Here is a 19,477-nt window from a genome sequence, read left to right as displayed (position 1 = left end):
TGAGAAAGGATTTTATGATACTTGGCCCCAGCCAGGGGTAAGGGATCCTTGATTTTTAAAATTTTAGTGCTGGTCCATCCGTGTTGTCACAAATGATAGAATTTCATTCTTGTTTAATGGCCAAGTAATATTCCACTGTATATAATGCACCACTGCTTTTATATTCACTTAGCTATTGATGGTATTTGGGTTGCTTCCATATTGTGGCTATTGTAAATAACACTACAATAAATATAGTAGTGCACATATCTTTTCAAATGAATGTTTTGGGTTTCTTTAGATATGTACCCAGAAGTGGAATTGCTCTGTCATAAGGCAGTTTCATTTTTAACTTTTGGAGGAACCTCCATACCCTTTTCCATAGCGGTTGCACCACTTTCAATTCTCACCCACACTTGTGACAACTTGGATGAACCTAGAGGGTATTATGCTAAGTGAAAAAGACAAATACCATATGATTTCTCTTATATGTGGAATCTAAAGAACAAAATAAATGAATAAACAACAGGGACGTAAAGTTCAGCCTAGGGAATATACCCAATAATATTGTAATAACTATGTGTGGTGCCAGGCGGGTGTTTGAATTATCAATGGGGGGGTGGATCTCTTTGCAAATTATATAATCTTCTAACCACTATGCTGTAATATAAAATACTGAATATAATATAAAATATAAAACACTGAATGTCAACTGTAATTGAAACATAAAATTTTTTAGAAATAATAAATTTGCACTACTAGAAGCTCTGTCAGAGTAGAAACAGCTCTGGGCACAAGTTTGAGTCCCCAGGCTGCTACTCACTAGCTGTGTTACCTTGGATGGGCCACAGTCTTGTGGAATGTGTTTCTTCTTCTGTAAACTAGTCGAACACTAACTGCCTCCAACATTCATTAAATGCCTACCTACCACCTGGCTATTATCTCTTCAATACTCATAAAACAGCTCCGTGAGTCACATATCGCCTTCGTTTGTACTTATATAACAGGAATGAGATAACATCTTTGAAATCCACAGCACGGCCCTCAGCACCTAGTGACCCCTGGACGAATAAGTGCACTAGACCAATATTACTTCAGAAGGGATTTGTTATTCTGATGTCTGTTGGGCACAAAATTTCAATGCCCAGATTCCAAGTTTGCATTTGTGTCTACCACCGTATTGCTGTCACTACTTTCATTGTCACAAGCTAGTGGAAAAAGAAGATTGAGGACTTTATGCTGAATATAAATGATGCATTCAAGCCAACAAAAGGTCCAGTGAACTCAGATTCATGTTGAATGAGAGGTTTTACACAGAAAGTGGAGGGAGGACTACATTTCCAAGCATTTGATGTTGAGGCCTGTAGAAGTCTCATTAAATTATTTTAATTTCATTGGTGTTAGTGGGTTTTTTATTCTTAAACCATCCCTTTAATTGAAGTGTATAGAATTTAAATATGAGCTTTAAAAAGTTATATCTGGCTTATATTTATATATTTAAGCAATGTTGTAATAAAAACAATATTAATCCTATAGGCTCGTAGGAAGTCCCCCCCTCCCTGGACCCGGGAAGAATGATTACCCAAGTTTGAGAACTGCTATGTGACACATTCAAGGTGCTATGTCTTATGATGGCTGTCATTAGAAATTGCAAGGGGCGGAATGCTAAAAGACCCTTAACCTCTGGTCTGCCACTCAGGGTTAGGGTCTTTAGGTGGTTTTAGGACGTTGGGCACTAACACCTGAGAGGCACTTCCCAGCTCCTCCCCTAGCAGGTCCACCTGTTTAAAACAGTCCCCAGGAGCTCAAAAATGCCTCACCCACAGGTCAGTTATTACCCTGGGGCTGTTTGGGGTGGGCTTAAAGCAGGAGGTATAGAGAAAATCAAGTTTGGGAAACTGAGAAAGAGTAACGGAGGCACAGGAGAGTTCTCAGCGCCACTGTCAAGTCCTCCATGAAGCTGGAAGAAGCTACAGCCAGAGAACAGCTGGGTCTGAAATGCAGAGCCCAAGATCTGAGGGGAAAGGGACCCTTCTTTGGCAGAGACCCTCCCCTCCAGCCTCTCCCTCTAGGCAACCACGTTAACTCCCAGAAGCCCTTTTTCCTTGCCAGCTAAATAAGACCCATCATTTTTCACCTCTCGGCCAGGATGGTTACCTCCCTGGCCTGCTCACTTCTGAACTCTGAGAAGGGAGAAAACATTCCCTTTAACCCAAAAGTAATCTCAAAATCTAATTGTGCCTGACACTACCTGCTTTAGGCAATTCAAGGGGAGAGCTTCAAACCTTAGAACTATCTCTCTAGGGTGTACAGGGAAGGGCAGGGAGTTGGAGGGCTGCCTTAATCAGAGGTTAAAAATAGAGACCTGGCTGTTCCAGCAGGTAAAAGGCACCTGGTCCCAGAGTGGCTGAGTCTATCCCTCCAGCAATGACTAAAAACACCTAAGGCTTCACCACAGGGCTGAAAGCAAATGAAGCTGGTGCCTACCACCCAGGGTTGAAACTGGAGTGTTGATATTTCCCATAAGCACCTATTCAAGAAATTAGGTGCCAAAATAAGAAAACTGGAGGGCTGCAGCTTCTGCCTGCCCTGGGTAAGGGCTCTATGGTTAGGGGCCAGAGCCAGTCTGCAGTGGATCCTTGACCCAGCACCTGCTGGGTACATCACGATTTCACTTTCTTTGGTGGGCCAGAGGCACCTCTACCTTCCTGGACTCTTTCCTCCATTATTTACATTTTTAAAAAAACTAAAACTAAGATTTATACGTGCACACCTAGGAGATAAGATGGTTTGGGTTCCAGGTCACCATAATAAAGCAAGTATCGCAATAAAGCCAGTCATAATCTTTTTACTGGTGAAGGGTCTTTCAACTTACTGAAAACTCAACACCTACAAAACTCAACAAAGCAAAAAACCAAAAGAAAAAAAAAAAGCCTGCATTTTACAACAGCACTTGGTAAAAGACAAAATTCTTTGATATGAGTTCTTTTCTTATTCTGATTATTAAAGAAATTAAAACTTTTTTTTGTAGACCACCAAAAGTATGGTGGGCTTTGGGCACTTAACCACTCTACCTAATAGAGAAGCCCACCGGCCGGCCCTGGTCAGTGGGCGCTAGGGGCAGAGGGAGGTGGAAGCTACCAGGGCGACCTGGGGTTGGAGGGGTACTTCCCCTTCCCGCCACAGCTAAGGAGTGTGCCAGACTCAAAAGTGGGGTCTCTTCTTACCAACCTAGGGCAGGCCTGGGCATGGGACAGACTTCCCACCTGCAGACCTGAGGTGGAGCAGGGGGCCCCCTTTAACCTGGGAGCCCCTCGCCGTAGTGCTCCCTCCCCAGACCGACTGTGCCCCAGCGGGGGCGGGGCGCGGCTGGCGGACTTACTTGCGATCCACTGACCACGAGCCCGGCCATGGCGAACCGGTGGACTTGCGACCTAACTGCAGAGCTTGGAGCACAAAACGTGGTGGCAGCGGGCTGCGCGGGCCAGGCTTTAGTTCCGCACTGGGCGGTCAGCTGACCCTGCGGAAGCCGGAGGCGCGGGCTATCATCGCAAACTCGGCTCAGCTGGGAGCCCAGCACCGCCAGGAGCCAGCCCAGGCGCAGGTGAGCCTCGGCTACTCCGCGGTGCCTGTCGCAACAGGTGTCCCGCAGCGCCCGGTGCCCCGTCAGTATGGCGTGACCGTGTAACTACCCATGCCACCTGGACTTCCCAGGACCCTACCGCTCCATTAGGGGGTCAAGAGGGGTCAAGAACAGCGCCCCCTAAAACTACATGCGGAGAACTCTACTGCGTTAGTAGGGTCAGACTGGGTTGCGGGGGGCGCGGAACTTCCCGTCAGGGGCACCCCATCTGAGCCGTTAGTGGGGGCTGCGGTGAGCCAGGCCTTTCCAATATTTCACAATCCAGATTATATAACTCTCTTCAACTGCTGAGAGGAGGGGCCTCTTAGCTGGAACTCCCCTCCCAACTTTCGAGAGGAATAAAGCAGTGGGGAGATTGAATGGACACCTGGTGGGGTGAGTTTCATTTGCAAGGGAGAAGGGGGGAACTGACTTTCCCTATAAATAAAGTGTTGGCTCAACTAATAGCACCCCTGTTGACAGTAATAAGCCCTGGGAAGAGAGTTCACTGATCTGCCCAAATTTCAGGCTTCTTTTTTTCTCTTCACCCTCTCTCTCGCTCCGCACAGAGTAAAGGTATTATTTGGCAGGCACAGTTATCCCTGGGTTCAGACCACACAGAGCTTTCCCTTCATCTGGAAGTGAGGGCCGGCCATTACTGCCTTCCGTCTGGATGAAATCAGGCCAGGTGGGCAGGTAACTGGAAGCTCGTGTCTGTCCTCAGCTGAAAGAATCCCAACTTTTTCCGTGCCTGTGTTTGCCTTCACACCTCCATCCCCAGGATACACAAAGCTATTGCCAGATACCAGTCCGTTGTCATATTATCACCTGTCCCTATTTCAGCCAGAGATCTCTTCATACCAGTGGGTATAGGCTCCATCCAAATGGAGAAAGTAAAACTAAGTCCTGACTTGCCAAGGTCCAGGCCTCACATGCACTGCAGACCTATTTGTAATTGTAGCCCCCCCCACCTCTGTCCAGGGGCTGTTCTCAGGGCGTTTTGTTGTCCCATGTGTCTAAACAGCACTTAGAACTTTTGGTTGTGCAGCTAGGATGATAATTATGGTCATAGTTAAGCATTTTGTGGCTCTCGTCGCCTTCTTTCAGGCCTGGTGCCAGCACATTGTAATGTGAACCCTATTGTCAGCATTCTGGTGAGTGGCGTTGACCTCTGAGGGTTGACTTGGCCTGCCCCGCTCTCTGCTGAGAGGAGCGTGCACAGCAAAGTGGAGCTGTAAGAACATAAACCTGGCTGTGTTTACTTTGGGGGATTCCAGGAAATGCTGCAACAAAAGGTCCTACAGGCCAAAAAAGAAAGCTTGCTCTTCAGAGATAAGGGGGATCAAAGGGAATCTTTCCAGACCTATTGCCCCAGGACAAGCTCCTCATGCTCTTCCTCCCTCCTTCTCTGCTGAACACACCCTCTGTGGTCCATTGTCCATTTTTGCCTGCTTTTCCTGCCTGAAAAGGAGGAAGTGGGGCCCACTCTTTGCTGGTCATGATACTTTGCCCTCCAGGACACCTTTCACCTTGACCTTTCGAAAAGGGCTTTGACCAGCGAGAGAGACAAACCTATTCAAAGATGAAATTGGAACTCCCTGCCAGGAAGAGGATGCTCAAGGTCCTCTCATCCATGACCCTGCCTCCATACATGGCTGTGTCTTCTGATCGTAGACTATTCTGAAGACTGTCAATAACAACAAAGTGGGCAAGGATCTTTTCTACCTTTCTGAAGCCCCCACTACTGTTCCCTCCTTTACATAGCCACAGGGTGATCCTTCTAAAAGCCTGATTTGACCCTACCTAAAATCTTTCAGTGGCTCCTGACCAACTAATAACACAGGCCAAAATCTCAAGTATGTCCATAAAGATATTTCATCATTCCATCAACCCCTACCCCTCCTGCCTCTTCTTCTACTTCTCCCACCCTCTGACTGGCTTTTAGTTGTTAGTTTTGCCTAGAATGACTCTGGACCCAATCTTGTCTCCACTGTGTAAATATGCCAGGAAGGCCAGTTGAGTGCAGGGGAGAGATAATATGGGAAATCAAAAAAATAAATAAAGTTCAGGATCACTCAGATTAAGGTAGGCTTTAGTGTTTGAAATGTAAGTTGATGACAAAAGGAAGCTATTGAAAGTTCTGGAGCAGAGCAGAAATTTGCTGAATGTAGTGGGAAGAACTCTACAAACAGACTAGATCGACCTCTTCTTACTCCCCTCGGCTTCTGGAAGTTAGTGTTCAGAACATAAAAACAGGAAAAGAAGGAAGAGGAGGGAGAAGAATGGGGGGGAAGGGAGAAAGAAAAAAAAAAAGAATCTGTATCTCTAAACCAAAAAAAAAAAAAATTAGAAGAGAGGGGTCAGGGACATCCTTGTACTTCATCACCTTTTCAAACACAAAGGAAAATTAAATAGAAATAGCTTGCCCTGGCTGGTGTGGCTCAGTGGATTGAGCACCAGACTGCAAACCAGAGGGTCACTGGTTCAATTCCTGGTCAGGGCACATGCCTGGGTTGCATGCCAGATCCCCAGTAGAGGGCACTCAAGAAGCAACCACACATTGATGTGTCCCTCTCTACTTCCCCTTCCCCTTGATCCAAAAATAAATAAATATAACCTTTAAAAAAAAGAAATAGTAAAAGGTAAACTTCTTCATGGACCTCCTTCTGGGAGAGGAGAGAGCAAAGGAATGCTGAGATAGGGCCGGCCCAGGAGGTAGACAAATGATTCCTTTGCAATACGAGGAGTTTTCACTAGCAAAGGAAGGAGACAGGTCTTCTTGGGCCTTCTCCCTGAACACACCTCTTCCTGCCCCTGCCCCAGGAGCACTGAGGGAAAGGAAAGGCTCTCATGGTCATCTGGATTCTTCCTCAGTCCTTTAACCCCATTTCATGACCAACTGAAAGGGAGTTGCAGGCACCCCCTGTCTCACCCCCATCTTACTCCACAGCCCCTGTGCCCCAGCTTCCAAGGACAAGGCAATGTGCTAGGCACTGAGTATGCATGACTAAGACATGCCCTTCAGGAGAGACTCGTGCTCAGACATTGATAGCACCAAGTTGGCAAGAAGCACTATAATTGTGATCCTATTGTCTGAATCCAAAACTGGTACATGTAGCCTAATTTGTACAGTACACGTATGAGGATTACAGAACAGAAAGTTCAAATCAGATCTGAGCCGGAAATCCTGGGTCTGTGAATTCTGGAACTCTTAACACGTGCATGTGGAGATTTAGAATGTTCAACGCACATGACTGGACACTTCCGTATCGCTCTTCATGAAGATGGCAATATTTTATTCCTGTCATCTTTGTTATTATTATTATTCTTTGGCAGAAGAGGCCCTTTTCCCTAGAGTCCTTCCTCCCTCACATTCCTAGGGACAAAAAGGAAGATCCTGTTTATTTCCAATCAAGGGAGTTGATTCTGGGGTTGGCCAGAACCTAAGAAACAGGAACTGGGTTCCTAAATCTTCCAGCTCTATGCATCACCCCATGAGAAAAGGGCAGGGCGAGTTAACAAAGTTTTATTAGCATTCCTACCTATCCTTAGCTGAATTTCTGCTCAGCCTGGCCCCATTGCTTTCAGGCCTAGGCCCTGGGCAGATTAAGATGGTTGCTGTAATTAATCATGCCCCAGACCCTAGTTCAGACTCTCCACATTCAAATTTCAATTAAAAAAAAAGTCTGGATGTCTGCATACAAAATGTTCTTTGTTGCTGACACAGTCCCCTTTCAGCCTGGAGGAGGGAGTTTAGGATGTGGAGGAAAGAGAAAAGGTTTCCAGACTCTCTCTCTAGCATTTGCACATATGTGAGGGGATTGAGGATGATCTATGCTCCCAACCAGAACAAATTAAATTTTTTTAAATAAATATTAAATGCAATCATAATGTTGGGCATGAGTAGTCATTGCACAAATGTTAGATTACTATTATCATTTACCATTGTAGTAATTATTACTATTATGAATTCTCAATGCCTCTGATTTCCCTTCTTTTTTTTTATCTTCATGGATTATATTGTTGTCTGTTAAAATGCAAACATTAGCATGGAATGGGGAAGGGAGTGGGTTTGGGAAGGTCAGTGGGAAAGGAGCTTTTGCTTTTCACTCCACTTCTGTGATTTTTGCAACAGGTATAGTACTACTCTTATAATTAAAAAGAAGAAGGGAGTAGATTGGAATGTCAGGGGCAAAAAATAAGAAAGAATTTACTATTGAAACTATCTGGCAATCTTTTAGCATTATTTTCACAAATCCCCAAAACAGCAATGAAAAACCAATCTGATTTCCCACTTTGCCTGGAACTTGCCCAATACTCCAGTCTTCAGATGAGCTCAGAAGGGAAGTCATCTCTGACTTGGGGAGAGGGGCTCATATTCAACTTTTGATAGGGAAAGGGATCGTTGACCAGAAGAACCTACTCAAATGTGTATTATCCAGTGGGGGTGGGGGGAGCAATGTCTAAGCCCTAAGTACCCTCCCAAAATGCCACCTTGTCATGGAAATAAATGTTCTGCCACTTAGAGGCTAAGGCACCTTCCCCATTCTCAATTAAAACATTTGGAAATGAGATTCTAGTCAGCAGTTGGCACCCTTGCATCTGTGTTTTTCTCAAGCACCCCCAAGTAATTTGGAATTGTGATTATCCAAATTCAATGCTTTAGAAATCAGCTATACCAACTGCTGATTGTGCAAATGGAGACCAAGGGCATCACCCAGCAAATGAGCAGTTGACCCGAGGCCAGAATTCTAATCTGAAAAAAATAAAACAGAACTCCTCATATGTCCCAGTAAGAACGGGGTGAAGAGGCAGGCGAGGAGCGCCAGAAAGATGCCATTTCACATCTAATCACTTCTTGTCACGTTTTAACCATTTTCCTCATATGGAGCCCCACGCTGATGGATCAGAAATAACATTTTCGAAGTTATATCTGCAAGGAAATGGCTATTAATGTTCTTCCTCTCCTTTTAGAGTGCTGAGGAATACATATTAATTTTCTCTCTACTTATATTGCCTATTTGCAAATTGTATTCACTACCCAGTGCTCCAATTCGTCCTACCCCTGAAGAGATTATGATGAATAAATGTGTTCCTGGAAATAAAATAAAATAAAGAATTTGTCACTGAGATTTATTTTTATAATTATTTACAGGAATCATTTTAGAACTTATGGGGGCAATAATAATAATGCACACACAAGGGTTCTGGCACGATTTACCAATAGTAATTCAGAGTCCCTTCCCACTTCTCTGAAAGGAGCCCCAGCTCCCTGTGCAGCTCTAAGTCAGGGGCAAAGCAAGTGTCCGCTGCATCTGGCACCACCAGCACCAGACGACTGAGGCCACGCGAAGGGCTGGTCAAGCCATGTAGTGCCCCGTACCCTCACGTAAGAGTCCTGGGTTCAAGACCTAGCTTTGCTATTAATTAGCTGGGTGCTGTTGGATTAATCTTTTCATTCTGAAAATCCTCAGTTCCCTTACATGTAAACTAACTGACTTAAGTTGCTATTTATTAACTAAAAGAAAAATATAAGTAAGTGTGCACATCTCCCAAAAATGAGAGAGAATGCTGTTGTTAGTAAATATTTATTGAGCACCTACTATGTGTCAGGCACCGAGGGCATGATAAGGAACAAGACCTATACCATCCTTACTTCCATGAGGTTCACATTCTTGTGGAAGAGCACAGGTAGCAAGTAGATAAATAATATAATTTCAAGTATGTGAGATATAAAATTTTAGATAGCACTGGCACATGCTATGCAGACAATGGGGGGGGGGCTAGTTTAGATGCAATGTCCAAGGTCTCTGCAAGCCTGGCAGGTCTTTTCTTCTGTGAAATCCTTGATCAGCAGGGCATGGGCTGGACTTCAGCCCCACCCGCAAGGCTTCTGTGATGCACAAACTGCATGGCCTCAGATAGTTGTAGAGTGTTCAGAGGAGGATTCGCTAAGGGGAGCAACATCTGAGCTGCAGTCTGAATAATAAGGTGGAGCCAGACATGAAAAGACTTGGAAGAAGGGGTTTCTGGGCAGAGGGGACAGCAAATGCAATAGGTCTAAGTGTTCTCTTAGTCTCGTGTTGTCACTTTGCTTATGCTTTTGTGGGTGGAACTTGAACTCAAGTGCTTCCAGGGGCACAGTGTCACCCCTGTCAGAAAGATGAGTCTCCCAGGTACCACCAGGCTTTGGATTGCTCCTAGCTCCATAGTTCAAGTAAGTGCAGCCCTTGAGATGCAGCATCTGGAGGCAATCATGGGCACACATCGGTCCCAGGGTGTACATCTAGGGGGAAAATGTTCCAGGCAGCTAGAGCAACAAGTGCAAAGGCCCTAAGGCAGGAGGATGCCTGGCAGGTTTGGAAAACACAAGGATGTGAGAGTACCTTGAGCGGAGTAAGCAATGGGGAAAGTAAAGGTAAATAAAATCATGGGCAAGGTGTAAGGCAGGGAGGGAGACAGATCATCTAGGGCCTGATAGACTGAGGTCAGGACTTGGGCTTATACTCCAAGTGAGATGAGGAGCCTTTTATGGAAGACCTGCATTTTGTAAAGATTGTTCTGGCTGCTGTGTTGAAAACGGACCATGGAAAGGGAAGGGCAGAATGAGGGAGACTAGAAAGCAGGCCATCACAGGAAACCTGGAGACAGTGAACAATGCCATCTTGAAGGTGGCAAGAGCAGAATTTTCTGATGGATTTGACATGGAGAGTATGAGAAACACAGCAGGCAAGGGTACCTCCAAGATTTTGGCCTGAGCAAGTGCAAGGATGGAGTTGTCATACTGAAACTGATGAGAAGGAGTGTAGGGGAATCACTTTTGGATCTGAGAAGTTTGAGATGACTTTGAGACATAAAAGTGGAAATGTCAAGGAGGAAGTTGGATACATGAAAGTTAAGGAAACAAATCTGCGCTAGAGTTAGAAATTTTGGAGCCCTCCACTTTTAGATAGCTTTTAAAGCCACAAGACAGGATTTTTGATAATCTGAGGATTGGAGACCAGAGCACTAACACAGAGGTAAAGGAGAAGGAAAGGAATCACAGAGAAACTGAGAATGAGCAGCTGGAGAGGTAACCACCAAAACCATGTCAGGCCCTGGAAGCCAAGAAAAGGAAGTGATCCAAAAGATGGGGTTCCAACATAATGGCCCATTTAGCCAAGGATCATCATGGGGATTTTGAAAGCACTGGGTGAACAGGAAATTCACATGGTCTCAGGGTATCATCCCCCAGATGACATATGAGTTACAAAGGGGAAAACGGTCTTTATAGTGGAGAGAACTGGTGGCCACAGTCCTACACAGGAGCTCAAACTTAGCATCTCCAAGGCTGAGACAACCTGATGATATGGGCGTGACACAATGGGAAGTGCGTGTCATCTACACGGTTCTCTGGCCAAACATTTAACCAGAATCTACTCATGAGGAAGCAGACAAATCCAAAAAGTGGAACATTCTTCAGAACACCTAGGCTAGACTGCCCAAAATGTCAACATCATGAAAAGGATGGGGCAGACAGGGAGGACCATAATGAACCAAAGAGATATGAAAACCAAGTGCCATGCATGAGCCTTTATTGAATACAGAAACTGGGTGGGGGGACTAAAAAGATATTTGGGGGACAACTGGAAATGTTTAAATTTGAACCATTTGATGATACTGAATCAACATCACTTCTCTTATGTGTGCAAACTGTGTTGGGGTTTTGTAAGAGAATGTTCTTTTCCTTAGGAGATATAAGCTAAAGAAATTAGGGATATACGCCAAGATACTTACAGCTTTCAAATGGTTCAGGAAAAGTGTGTGTGTGTGTGTGTGTGTGTGTGTGTGAGAGAGAGAGAGAGAGAGAGAATACCAATATGGTAACATGATAGCTGACAAGACTAGTTGAAAGAATTTGGCATTTAGTATCTTGTCCTTTGTTTTATAAGCACAGAAATTTTTAATAAATAAAATGTTAAGGATGAAAGGAAGAGTGATCAACTTGTCCAGTGCTACTTAAGGTCAAGTACATTGAGTTCAGAGAATCCACCACTGGATTTACCAACGTAGAAGTCATTGGTGACTTTGAACATGGGAAGAGTGCAGAAAAGATAGGCAGCAACCAGATCATAAAGAGGCATGTAGGCCCCACCTTGGGTTCAGTGGAAGTAAGTGGTTATTAAACGTTTGTATTTTAGAGCAATTGTCTGACAGTTGTGGGCAGGATGCATTACAAAGAGAGATGAGTAGGGTCAGGAAAGTGTCCTAGTAGGCTCTAAAAGTGCACTGGACCCCCACAAAGTATGGTGAGGGCCTGGAGGGAGAAATTGCAAAGAGATTTCTGCACAATTGCCGGGACTTTGTTCGGGCACCGAGAATGGAAGAGCCAAGATGGTTCCCCACTCACCAAAATAAGAAGGGGGTGATGATGCAATTAAAAAGTCTACCTGCATTGTGCCCACCTCTGGAGCAAGTGGCGGGGATCCTCAAGAATGACAACAGCATGTGATGATATAAATCATGTCATTTGAAGACCTAGTTACTCATTCCCACGCTGCACCCTGTGTGCCTGATGGCTGAGCCATGCTCAGTGTGCAGGAGGCCGTGACTTTGGGTGTCATGGTGACCTGACTAGAGATCCCTTTGTTCATCAAGTCTCCTCCTCTTGGGAATCCCTGTCCCTTAACCCTTTCCAAGTGCTGCCCACCTTTGTTGACAAGCTCTCTCCAGTGCTCCAGCCCTCAGTGACTGCCCAGGGTCTGAAACATCACTGTAAAGCCCCTCCTGTGTGCCTGGCATTAACGCCCCCTATTTGGTGTTGTTATGTACACTTATATTGTCTCTAACTTTCCAACTAGTTGGTCAGATCCTAGAATGTAGAGAACCCAGTTTATATTTCAAAATATCCCCATCCTCATCCAGAATCAGTGATCTATAAACTGTGAAAGAGAGAGGGAGAGAGGAAGGAGGAGGACGAAGGCCATAGTTTAACGCTCCCCCAAAAGCCTCACCGTGCTGACTCCCAGTTGTGAGGACCACTTCTCACTTCTGTCGGAGGGGGTGGAGTTACTTAGAGGCCATTGCTGCTGGCCCAATCCCCGAGTTAGAACCCCTGGTAGGAAGCCTCCCCCGAAACACAGTGCGCTCTCCCAAAGCTGTTTGCAGTAAGTGACTCACCCAATTAAGAACATCTACATAACAAAGCCTCACCGGGCTGCAGAGGTCACAGAGACTGTGAAGTGTGTCTTTAGTGTGTGCTTTAGAGAAGGTTCACTAATTACCAGTCCTTTCCACCCCTCAAGAACCTGTCAGCCTTTGAGATGCAGGGGATAAAAGAATCCCCAAATTCCCACCCCACACTAATCACTTCTCCCTCCTCACCCCTCCCCTGCACTTCAAACCTGTGACTAATAAGTGCCAAGGATGGGATTCTGCCCACCTGGCGCAGAGCCCAGAGGTGAAGAAGGAGAGGAAAGAGGTTGAGTTGCCTCCATTGGGCGGCATTTTTTAGGAAAAGGGACTGGGATGGACAAGTCAGCAAAGAGAGTTCTGGAAGCACTGTGCTGTTGTCTGTTAAATGAGCAAACAAATAAAACTTGTGTTTTTCTCTATTTATAAAGGTGAAAAATGTTTGCAGTAAAAACTACAGGTGAGGCCTAGCTGGTGTGGCTAAGTGGACTGAGTGCTGGCCTGCAAACCAAAAGGTCGCTACTGGATCAGTTCCCAGTCAGGACACATGCCTGAGTTGCAGGCCAGGTCCCCAGCTGGGGGTGCACAAGAGGCAACTGATTGATGTATCTCTCACACATTCGATGTTTGTCTTCCTCTTTCTCCCTCCCTTCTCTCTCTCTAAAAATAAATTAATTAAAAAATTTTTAAGGAGTACAGGGGAACAAGAAGAAAATTAAAATTACCCACAACACCATCCACTAAAATGACCAGTGTTTTGTCACATAGAACCCTTGCATCCTGTTTTTAGATGACATGTATTAATTGTATCTGCATGTCCCTACTCTTTTATACCCAGATCATGTCATCTAATGATATATCTCTAGCATCTCTCCCCATGGGCACATGGAAGGAATGTTAGAGCTGGCAGGGATGCTGAACTGGGTTTGCAGAGAAGGTGCATTTGGCTATCAAATAGGAGAGGGAGGCATTGCTAGGGTTTCAGAGAGCTAAAGGCTATTGTGAGGCAGGAAAGAGCCCTGACATTTAGAACTCGGGTAAATGACGTCTTTCTAAACCTCAGTTTTCTCATCTGTAAAATGGAATTAATGTGCCTTACAGGATTGCTGTGAGGATTAACAGAAATCATAGTTGTAACAGGACTGTACAGAAACGGAATGTTTTATTACTCATTGTAACAGGTGTTTATTCATGACTATTTTTTTACTTAACCCTCTGCTACTCTGGTTCAGGCCTGAAGGAGCTTAAAATCTAATTGAGAAGTTAAACACACATGCAAACACAAAGTTAAACAATATGATTTTAAGTAGTTAACAAGTGATATCATCAATTAGCAAACAATTAAGTGCCAGATGAGTAGCACAGACAGCAGCACTCCAGGGATTCTGAGGTAAAAAAGAACACGTGGAATAATAATAACAACAACAACAACCACTTTGAGCACTTTTTATGTGCTAGGCACAGGTGTTTTTCCATTCAATTTACCCACTGACCTGTGAGGTAGGTACCATCATTACATATATTTTACGCAGGAAGAAATTACGCAGGAAGAACACTTCAAAGAGGTTAAGAACATTGCCCCAAGTCACACATGGAAGAAATGGAGCAGTACTGTTCTTTGGAAACAAGCGGTTGCATGCTGGAGCCTAACAGGCAAAAGCACTATGATCCACTCTGCAGGAGGGAGGGGAGGGGAAGCTGAGCCCTGGGCTGGGTGGCACAAGATGGGGCCTCCAAAGCAAAGATGAGACTGAGGAGGGCGTGTTGGTACGAGGGGAAGGATACTAGTCTGGGTGGATGGCTAGTCTTCAGGGCCAGTGAAAAGTAAGCTTTGATGGTAAGAAGATTGAAGGAGAGGAGCTAAGGCATGTGCAAGATTTTCTGATGGGAAATGGGTTGCCCATCAGGATTTGCAGCAATGCAGGGTCCAATCAAAGCAGTGTTTGGGAAGTGGGGCCAGGAGAAGACACCTCGGGAGGCTTTTAGGTGGACGTGAGGAGGGCTGAAGCTAGAGAGAAGCACCTGGGGGTAGGAGCCATCTTTCCTAGAAAGCTCTTCTTCCCCTACTCTTATCTTTGTGACATTTTGGGCTAATCTACATTTGGTTCTCATGACCTCTGGCCTCATTTTGGTATGTTTACTAATTCCTTTCACACTTCGGTTCTGCAGGAAGTAGCTCATTCCTTCATTGCATAAGTGCTTGTGGAGCTCCCATGTTAAAGTGAGAATCAATCTACACAGCCTGGTGGCTGTCATGAAAGAGGAAGGAGGTTGAAGATGACGGTGATCCCCTGACAGAGCTGATCCTCACCAGACTCTCCCCAAATCCTTCAGCTTCCCAGCGTGGCAGACCCTCCCTCCCCACATCAGCCAGTTCCTCAGGCCACTGCTGCTACTTCTCACCCTACACCCCCTCGTCCAAAAAGGCCCCCTTTTCTTTTGAAGAGTGAAAGTAAGGACACGGTCTTTGGTGAATATGAGAGTGTGGCAAAAGAACAGAGTGGTAGAAAAAGTCCCTGAGAGGACAAGAGGTTCAGTAGTAAAGGTAGGGACTGAGAAAGAAAAATCCTTGAAAATCGATTCATGTAACTAATATTTACTGAATATTGTTGATGTATGTGGTAGATGCTGCAGGAAATAGAAGTAAGATGACGTCATTCGTGCCCTTAATTTACTAATGTTTGGGGAAGGGGTGAGGGGAAGACAGAGAGTAGAAATAGAGATAGAAAAAGGAGAAAAGAAGAATAAACACTGAGTCCAGAGACCTGAAGCATTTGGCCAAAGTCAAGAGATGGGACAGTGTAGTGCAGTGTGGAAGGAAAAACTGCTACCTGTTTTTTAATTCTCCTCATACACAAGACCTCAAATGCATCAAGCCACCATCTTTCCAAGGAAATGGAGCCCAGAGGTGCTCCTGTGCCATTGATTGCATTCCACAAACATTTTTTGAGCACTCTAAAGTACCAGGCACTTAAGCTCTTAAGCTCTGCTGAGAAGAATCAGAGTTGATTGTCACCTATGGTGGTTGATCCTGACAGTGCCCTTTGATGCCTTAGAAACCTTAATAAGACATATCGAGTGCCATCCAGGCTTATGGGGTGAGAGGGTTCAAAGTAAGAGGAGAAATTCTGCACATTCTTGAACCAGATGGGAATAATAATTCTTTTCTCGCTGGGTTTTGGTAATAAGTAAATGAGGTAATATTGTGAAACTACCTAGAACAGTGTCCAAGACACAGTAGGCATTCAATAAAATCATCTGAACATTAAATATGTCCTCTCACTCAATTCTGGCATGACTTATCCTTTTCCCTGAATTTACCAGTTTTTTCTTTGAAATCATTTCCTAGCTGGGTTGGAGGTGTTCTGGCATGGATCCCCACCATGTGTCCATCATAGAAGCCCAACTAAGAAATAACCACCATCAGCCCTGGCTGGTGTGGCTCAGTGGATTGAGCACCAGCCTGTGAACCAAAGGGTCACTGGTTGGATTCCCAGGGAGGGTTTATGCCTGGGTTACGGGCCAGGACCCCAATAGGGGGTGTGTGACAGGCAACTGCACATTGATATTCCACTTCTTCTCCTTCTCCTTCCCTTCCCCTCTCTCTAGAAGTAAATAAAACCCTTTAAAAAAAAGAAAGAAAAAGAATCACCATCAGATCTGTATAGAAGTACCCAAACAGCCATGCTATGTCAAATCAATTGATATTCTTGGTTGTGGGTGACAGAACCTGGCTCTTAGCTATTCTATTCTATTTAAGCAGAATAGAAATCTATCAGAAGGATTTCAGGAAGCTCAGAAAATCAGAAGACAGGAGACTTAGACGTGGGAAATAGACAGGAACTGAGTGTCTGGAAAATGGAAAATGTTGTTGGTCGTGTTACTGCAACAATCCAGTTAGACCACTGTCTGACTGGCCGTCATTAGCATGCTGGACATGGTAGCAACAGTCCTCTCCACTCTGCCTCCCCCAAACAGATACGGTCCACACTGCTGATTTGGGCTCAGTGCTCCGAGTGGGCTCTCACAGTCTCTGCTGCTGCTGCTGCTGCTGCTGCTGCTGCTGCTGCTGCTGCTGCTGCTGAGGAACATTTCTAACCTGCTCCAATCTTCTGCTCACCTCTTGAGGGTCAAAAATTCCCACTGGTGGAGCCTCAGCTGCCAGGGGCAGGGAGAAGAAGGATGTGGCCCCTTCGGCTTCTGTAGTTGGAAGCAGGACCTGCAGATGATAGGCATACAAAAGTAAAAAAAAAAAAAAAACCCCACTAGGGCTCTCATGTAACCATTTTTGCATAAACAAACAAAAACATATTGTATGACTGTGGTTTATATGAGCATAGTGAACATAGGAAAAGGGATAGAATTTACACCAGGGACTGATAACACAATATATCAAAAGACCGGATAAAAAATTGGAGAGGAGATGGGTGAGATCATAATGTTTCTCTTTATATACCTTTGAGTGCCTCGCAGGTTGAAGTTGATTTTTATTTTATAATTTTGGGGTACAACTTAAAGCTTTTAAAAAGTAGTTTAGAACTAGATTGTGAAGAGTCAAGTGCTACATGAAACAATAAGGAGCACTAAAGATTTCTGAGCAAAATGATGTGGTCAAGAAAATTAACCTAGCAAGAGTATGTATAATGCATTACAGGCAAGAGAGGCTGGAGAGGTACAGAACAATTAAAAGGTTCTGTCGGCAGCAGCTCAGTTAGAAGCTAATACAGAACTTAACTATGACAGCAATAATATGTGAAGTGGAGAAGAGAGGAGGGGACCTGCTACAGCCTTGGGACAAATATGCCTGACTGGCGGGAGGAGTGACTGTGAAGGGGCGTTTTCCCATTAGACTGTGTCAATCAGCACGTCTTGCACTTTCAAAATCTGAATAAATGGCTGGAAAATCATAGATATCTCTCTTCTCCAACCTCCCTGAGCATTCACTTATGATACTTAAAATACAGAGACTCAAAATAATTTTTTCATGAGATCTGTGTTATTCCCCTTATGAAATTGAACACATCTTAGGATGCAAAACCATAGAGAATACTTATTGATAGCCCCCCAAAGTGGAGTAAACCCCAAAAGTTATTCATTTGTACAGTACAGCTGACAGTATATACAAATGCTGTTTTCTTCATTAATTCCTCGAAGGAATAGCCCCAGTCCCTTACCCCTCAAACTTATCCTCTGGTGAAGGGGATAGACTCTGTACAGGAAACCCCAGTGTGGTAAATGTTCTAGGAGAGTTACAGGAGTCCTGACCCAGTACCAGGCAGGAAGTTATAGGGGAGTGGAGTGTAAGCTGAGACCTGGAGAAAGAGGAGCAACGAGGCAGGTGAGGAGAAGGACCCGAAGCCATTACAGATAGAAGGAGAAGCAGCAGCCAGGTCCTTTGGTGGGAAGTAGAATGGCACATTTGAGGGACAGAAAGGCAGCCACTGAAAGCAGGAGTTAGGGTGAGGGGGAGTAGGAGGAGACAAAGGCAGAAAAGGGAACTGAGGGCAATCGAGCCTCGGAAATCTGCCAGCCATGGGCTCAACTTGATCCTGTGAACAATGAGAACCCAGAGGCTGTTAAGCAGAAGAGAAACATGGTCTGATATGCTTTTTTAAAAAGATCACTCTGGCTTTAGCAGAAAGCACAGAAGAACAACGGGGGGATGCTCTTTGGGCAGGTTTCCCCAACAGGCTGGGAGCTGCCCAGGAGCTGAGTTGGGTCCATCCCATGTACACCTTTCCCCTCCGCTGCGTAGGTGCCCCTCCCGCTGAGCAAGGCCTCAGCTGCAAGTGGAGGCGGTTAACTGGCCGCAGACACTCCCCCCACAAGGTAAGTAAACGCCAGTAACCCAGAGTGATGAGCTGGGATGCTGGGATCTGAAGAAAAAAAGGGATAAGAATATGGAAGAGATGGGAGTGAGGCAAGGCCAGTTTCTTCTCTCCGCGCCTCAATTTCTTCATCTGTAAAACAGGGCATTTATGGTACTTACCTCAAAAAGGTGCTGTGAGGACATAATGCATTACAGCATTACACAGTTCTTAGAGAGATTTGACACAAAGTGAACGCTTGAAAAGTGTTAACTTTTGTTTTTGTTCTTCCTGAAAGACAGGTGAGAGACCCTGTGGACTCGGGTATGTATTTCCTGCAGAGACGGTTCGCTAGTCCCTGGGCCAGACAGGTGTCAGGACTCCCGAAAGACCCAGTTGGACAAAGTCTTAAGTGCGAGTTTGGGCTGAAGTTGCTAGTGTGCACGTGCTTCTGTTCCTATATGTAAATCAGAGCCCCAGCTGAGGAAAAGCAGCTGCCCACCGCCCGCCGGAGACCCGAGGGGCTGCCAGGCCCAGCGCAGTAGTCTGAGATCCGAGGCTCTGCCGGCGGGGGCGGAGCTAAGGCGGGTAGGCGTTGAGAGGGCGTGGCCGTCCTGAGGCCCCGCCCCTGGCGGAAGTGCTGCCGGCCCTCCCAGCTCCGAGGCTGGTTCCCCGGGCCCCTCTCCAGGCTGGACCTCCTCGGCTCAATTCCGCTCCTAGATGAAGTTCGGCCAAGCCCCGGACACAGTCCGAACCGGCGGCCCCAGGCCAGCGTACCCGGCTGTCTCCGGCGGCGCTTTCTGTCCCTCCCCTCCCCCGCCTTCCCTCCCAGTACTCTGTGACGGGCGCCACTCCAGGCCCCGCGGGGGCAGCGCAGGTAAAGACAGCGAGTGAGGGC

The 19,477-nt window shown here is 45.6% G+C and overlaps 1 protein-coding gene across 1 annotated transcript in view; it reads right to left on the bottom strand.

Moving 5' to 3' along the window:
- LRMDA (leucine rich melanocyte differentiation associated) overlaps positions 1-19,010 on the bottom strand; it is a 1,094,096-nt gene extending 1,075,086 nt beyond the window's left edge. Inside the window, exons 1-2 of the mRNA XM_053663905.1 lie at positions 18,762-19,010; positions 16,893-16,991 (exon numbers count right to left, since the gene is read on the bottom strand). Coding sequence (XP_053519880.1) covers positions 16,893-16,991; positions 18,762-18,785 — 123 coding nt within the window. The 5' untranslated portion in view covers positions 18,786-19,010. The remainder of the gene's footprint in view (positions 1-16,892; positions 16,992-18,761) is intronic.
- Positions 19,011-19,477: the final 467 nt, after the last annotated feature.

This window comes from Artibeus jamaicensis, unplaced genomic scaffold, assembly GCF_021234435.1.
Source record: "Artibeus jamaicensis isolate MK-2021 breed Jamaican fruit bat unplaced genomic scaffold, CSHL_Jam_final contig_332, whole genome shotgun sequence".
Classification (NCBI taxonomy): domain Eukaryota; kingdom Metazoa; phylum Chordata; class Mammalia; order Chiroptera; family Phyllostomidae; genus Artibeus; species Artibeus jamaicensis.
Note: the sequence above shows the minus strand (reverse complement) of the source record. Positions and strands in the feature narration are given on the sequence as shown.